Here is a 4,168-nt window from a genome sequence, read left to right as displayed (position 1 = left end):
ACACAATCAATGACGAAAATAAATACAAAACACAATGATATATACAAAAAGTCACGACTTTTTTCACTCACCATTGTTTTTTTTTGAGAACGAGAAAGACGGTGAAAACATTTTTGTGTTTTTATTTTTTTCGTTTTTTTAAATTATGAGTTATGATTTGTTTTATTAATTTTTTTAAGGAGTTTTTTTTGTATAGCTAAAAATATTTCTCATTTTTGTTTCCGTTTATAGAATAACTTGACCCTTTATATATCTTTTTTTTTCTATTTAATTGTTGATCTTAGTCATCCAAATGAAATGTTTATATCGTTTATTATCCAAAGAAATTAGTACCAACAGTAGTTCAATTGTTCAAAGTTTAATGAAGTCTAATTTTTATAAACCCAATTTTTTTTAAAGTTGAAAAGAGTCTGATTTGTTTAAATGTCTTTACAAGGCCGTGCACAAGCATACATCCCTAAGATTGTTTGTGATGGTAGAGCATCCGATTCAGCAGAGTGACCCGACCCTAGAAGTTGACCAGCGTGGAGACGTTGGAGTCTGGCACAAGCTGACCTTATTTGAATCCAAGATTTGGTCTATCTTTTATTATTTGTATAAAATTTAAATTCCTAAATTATCTTAATTGTTTATCTATACTAGAATGATTAGAAAGTAGTTTTTATATTAAAAGTATTGTAAAGAGCAAAGTTCCTGAACCTTTTGATTCATCTCTAACCATTTGATTAAATGAAATAGAGTGTGTACGGCATATTTTAACAGATGATTGAGCCTTGATAAACTCACAAATCCAAAAACTTTGCATAAACTTGACATGGTACAACATAAAAAGCCAAAGGCCATGCACGAACCTGACGTGTCATATTCACACTTGTTTTACTTTTTCGGGTTTTAAGGAAAAATCAAAAGGAAGATTTTGTTTCCCATTTTGACTTGATTACAAAGTCAACATATGAGAAGGGAGTCATCTAGTCTAAGGTATGCAGAGTGGAGACCGTTGTAATCCACAAATATGACATACCATCTTACTTTTAACAAGAATCACATGACCAAGGGTATCCTAGTAATTTGCCTACCCCACAAGAATGTGTCTTTTTCCAATTCAAGACTTCTTCTTGTTCCCATACCCCACTCCACCACCTCACAACTTCCAACTAGACTTCCTACTTGTATTCACCAATTATTTATTATTAAACAATATTCCTTCTCACAACCATCAAATCAGTGTTCAAAAACAGAATTTAGGGCCCAAGAAAGAACACTGATCACCATAACTTCTGTCAGAAAGTCACAGAAACAACAGCCACTTGTATTCTGAACAAATCCCAGTTAAACTACAGTGTATTCCTAGTACATGTACATATATATCATCATCATCAACATCCAAACAAACCAACAAAAAGGGCATTTTGGAACTTTCCATGGTCAAGACACTTGCATGTCATCATCACCATCAACTTCAACAAAATTCAAACACAAAAAACTAACCAACATAACAAAAACAAACACAAACACAAACCATCATTTATTGTTCAATTCTACTAAACCAGAAGTTTATAAAATCACTAAACAAAAACTAGTTAACATATATTTGAGTTATATGATGAAGAAGCATACCCATTAATCCCACCTTCATCCTCTTCCATCATAACCGGAGGCACCTCATTCAAATCAAACTCAAACACTTTTCGGTCACTTCCCGTCTGACTACTGCCTTCTCCAGCCGACTGAGCTTGTACCACACTTGTCCCGCTCCAATGACACCTTTGGTGCCCACCTAACGCCTGCCCCGTTGCGAAAACCTTATCACAAGTCTTGCATTGATGCACTTCTTTCTCCAAATTATTATTCTCGCCCGAAACACTCATTAGAATGAGGGTCTTGTGATCGGATTCAAACTTAGGCTTGTTGTGACTTGACCTATGCCCACCAAGTGCTTGATGAGTTGTGAAACATTTGTTACATGTGGTACATTTGTACTTACACTCATTACCAACAACTGGCTGTTGATGCGGTTCGGCTATCGGTGGTAACGGAATTACACCGCTAGTCGGTTCCAATTCCATCATCAACTTCATCCTCTTCCGCTTCTTGATCTTATTAATATTATTATTATTATTATTATTAGGGTTCCAGTTCTTGAACTTGCATTGAATCAATAACTGCTCATCATTATTATCCGACTCTTCACCGTCGTCTTCATCCTCCATAACCGCCTTCCCATTCCCACCACCGTAATGCACATTAGTCTCCGGTGAATTATTATTATTATTATTATTATTATTATTATTATTATTATTATTATTATTATTATTATTATCAACTGCGGCATTAGCTAAACTCATCAAATCCCCCACCGCTTCCAGTAACCCTTCGTCTTCATCGTTGTTTTCAGCTGGTTTTAACGACCGACGCCCTCGCCTTTCCGTCACCGACCACCCGCGTAAAAACCTAGTCAAATCCACCACATGATCACCACCACCAACACCACCATCATCCGATAAAGACGAATAAGATGACCCGGAACCCGAACCACCCTGTCCCGAATTGAACTTATTACCAACGAGTGCGCGGCGGCGTGCAGCGGAGGATGAGGGAGTATGCGGCGGCGGAAGAATACCGCGCCAAACACGCTCCGGGTGACATCTCATGTGTCCGAAAAGCGACTTCATGGAAGGAAACGTTTTACCACATTGAGAACAAGTGGGCTCACCTTCTTCATTCACACTGTTCAAATAATAGGGTTTGGTGCTGTATTCTTGATTATAAGGTTTTTTAGGTGGTTTGAGAAAACTAGGGTTTTTATGGTTATAATAAGTTGGAGATTGAGCATGAACCCTCATGTGACCACCCAATGCTTTGCCTGAACTAAACTCTTTATTACATTCCGGACAAACCCTTTTCACCGGATTCAACACATCTTTCTCCGGCGTTTTAACTTCTTCGCCTTGATCTGTTGGTTTTTGGAGCTTGGGGATCTTGAGTTTGATTACCATCTTGCCATCGCCAGGTGACGATGATCTGATTATCCAGTCGTCTTCATTCATCTTCTCCTCCAGCTGTAGAGATCAAAACCCTAAAATTAAAGACAAGTAATTAACAAGAAGAGGGTTTTGGATTAATATATATGTGAGTGTGATCGAGTGGTTAGAATTGTGATTGTGAATGAGAAAGAATAATAATAATAAGAATAATAATAATAATGTTGAGGTTGAATAATGAGCTGAGATTAACTGTCATGTTATGTTGAGAAAGCAAAGCAAAGCATTCACTTCCGGTTTCTCAGTGTGTCTTTCTTACTTTCTCTCTCTCACACACACATACACCCACGCTTACACCCACACACATACAGGACTCGTTTTCTCTCTCTAATGTTAATGTAAATATGGTTTCATAATATTTTTTTTATATTATTATAACTATCTTCTGTATAATATAATAGTATAAATAATTTGTATATGATGATGGTTTTACCACCAATCCGAAAAGGCCGAAAGTAGCTAGTAAAGTATCTGAATTCTGAAACCGACTGTTAATTGAGAGAAAATGAAAATTGGAAAGTAATTAAATAACAAGGTATCTAGCCCTTTTCTTATGTATATATATAAAAATACTAATTTTGGTATCATAGAAAAGAATATTATATGGTACATTTATTTTTGGAAGAAGATAGTAGTTCATTTTAAATTATTTATTTTAGGTTCAATATTCGCCTTTCTAAAAAATAGCGTCGAAATTATATTTAAGTTATAGCAAAAAGTGATTTTAAATAAAATCATATATAAATACAAAGATAATTTAATTAGGGAAGTGTTTTGATAATTCTCTAAAATAAGTGCTATCATTATTGGGGTTGAAGTGTTAAACCATTCTACAAAATCCACATAAATAACAAAAAAAAAATGTAAAAGCCATAATTAATTAACATGTATCAAGTGAGTACTAGAGAAAAGAGTAAAGTTAAAATATAAAAGGGTGAAAAAATGATAAGTGTGAGAGTTTTGTGATTACACAAAAAACCTTTTAAAAATAAGTTTTAAAAAAATCATAACTCAAAATATAAATAAAAAAACAAAAAAATTTAAAAAACTAAAATGTTTCCACCATCATTCCCGTTCAAAAAAAAAAAATTTAACGAAAAGACACAATGCTGAGATCAAAGACACAA

General features: G+C 34.5%; 1 protein-coding gene across 1 annotated transcript; it reads right to left on the bottom strand.

The window, feature by feature from the left end:
- Nucleotides 1–1,327: 1,327 nt before the first annotated feature.
- Nucleotides 1,328–3,047, bottom strand: LOC143598097 (uncharacterized). Its single transcript, XM_077076408.1, has 2 exons — nt 2,573–3,047; nt 1,328–2,479 (listed from the first exon to the last, which is right to left on the bottom strand). The coding sequence occupies exons 1-2, from the start codon at nt 3,045–3,047 to the stop codon at nt 1,581–1,583; spliced, it is 1,374 nt and encodes a 457-aa protein (XP_076932523.1). The 3' UTR covers nt 1,328–1,580.
- Between the last annotated feature and the right edge of the window lie 1,121 nt (nt 3,048–4,168).

The sequence above is a fragment of the Bidens hawaiensis genome, unplaced genomic scaffold (assembly GCF_021521415.1).
Source record: "Bidens hawaiensis isolate Kalapana, Puna unplaced genomic scaffold, B.hawaiensis_p1.1 tig00001842_1, whole genome shotgun sequence".
Taxonomy (NCBI): Eukaryota; Viridiplantae; Streptophyta; class Magnoliopsida; order Asterales; family Asteraceae; genus Bidens; species Bidens hawaiensis.
This window is presented reverse-complemented; position numbering and strand designations above follow the sequence as displayed.

Bases quoted from the DNA above. Each gene is read 5' to 3' on its own strand.
- LOC143598097 (XM_077076408.1), bottom strand. From the start codon at position 3,047: ATGAATGAAGACGACTGGATAATCAGATCATCGTCACCTGGCGATGGC. The intron at 2,480-2,572 runs GCGCACTCGTTG...GTGGTGTTGGTG, and splicing joins ATCCTCCGCTGCACGCCGCC to GTGGTGATCATGTGGTGGAT.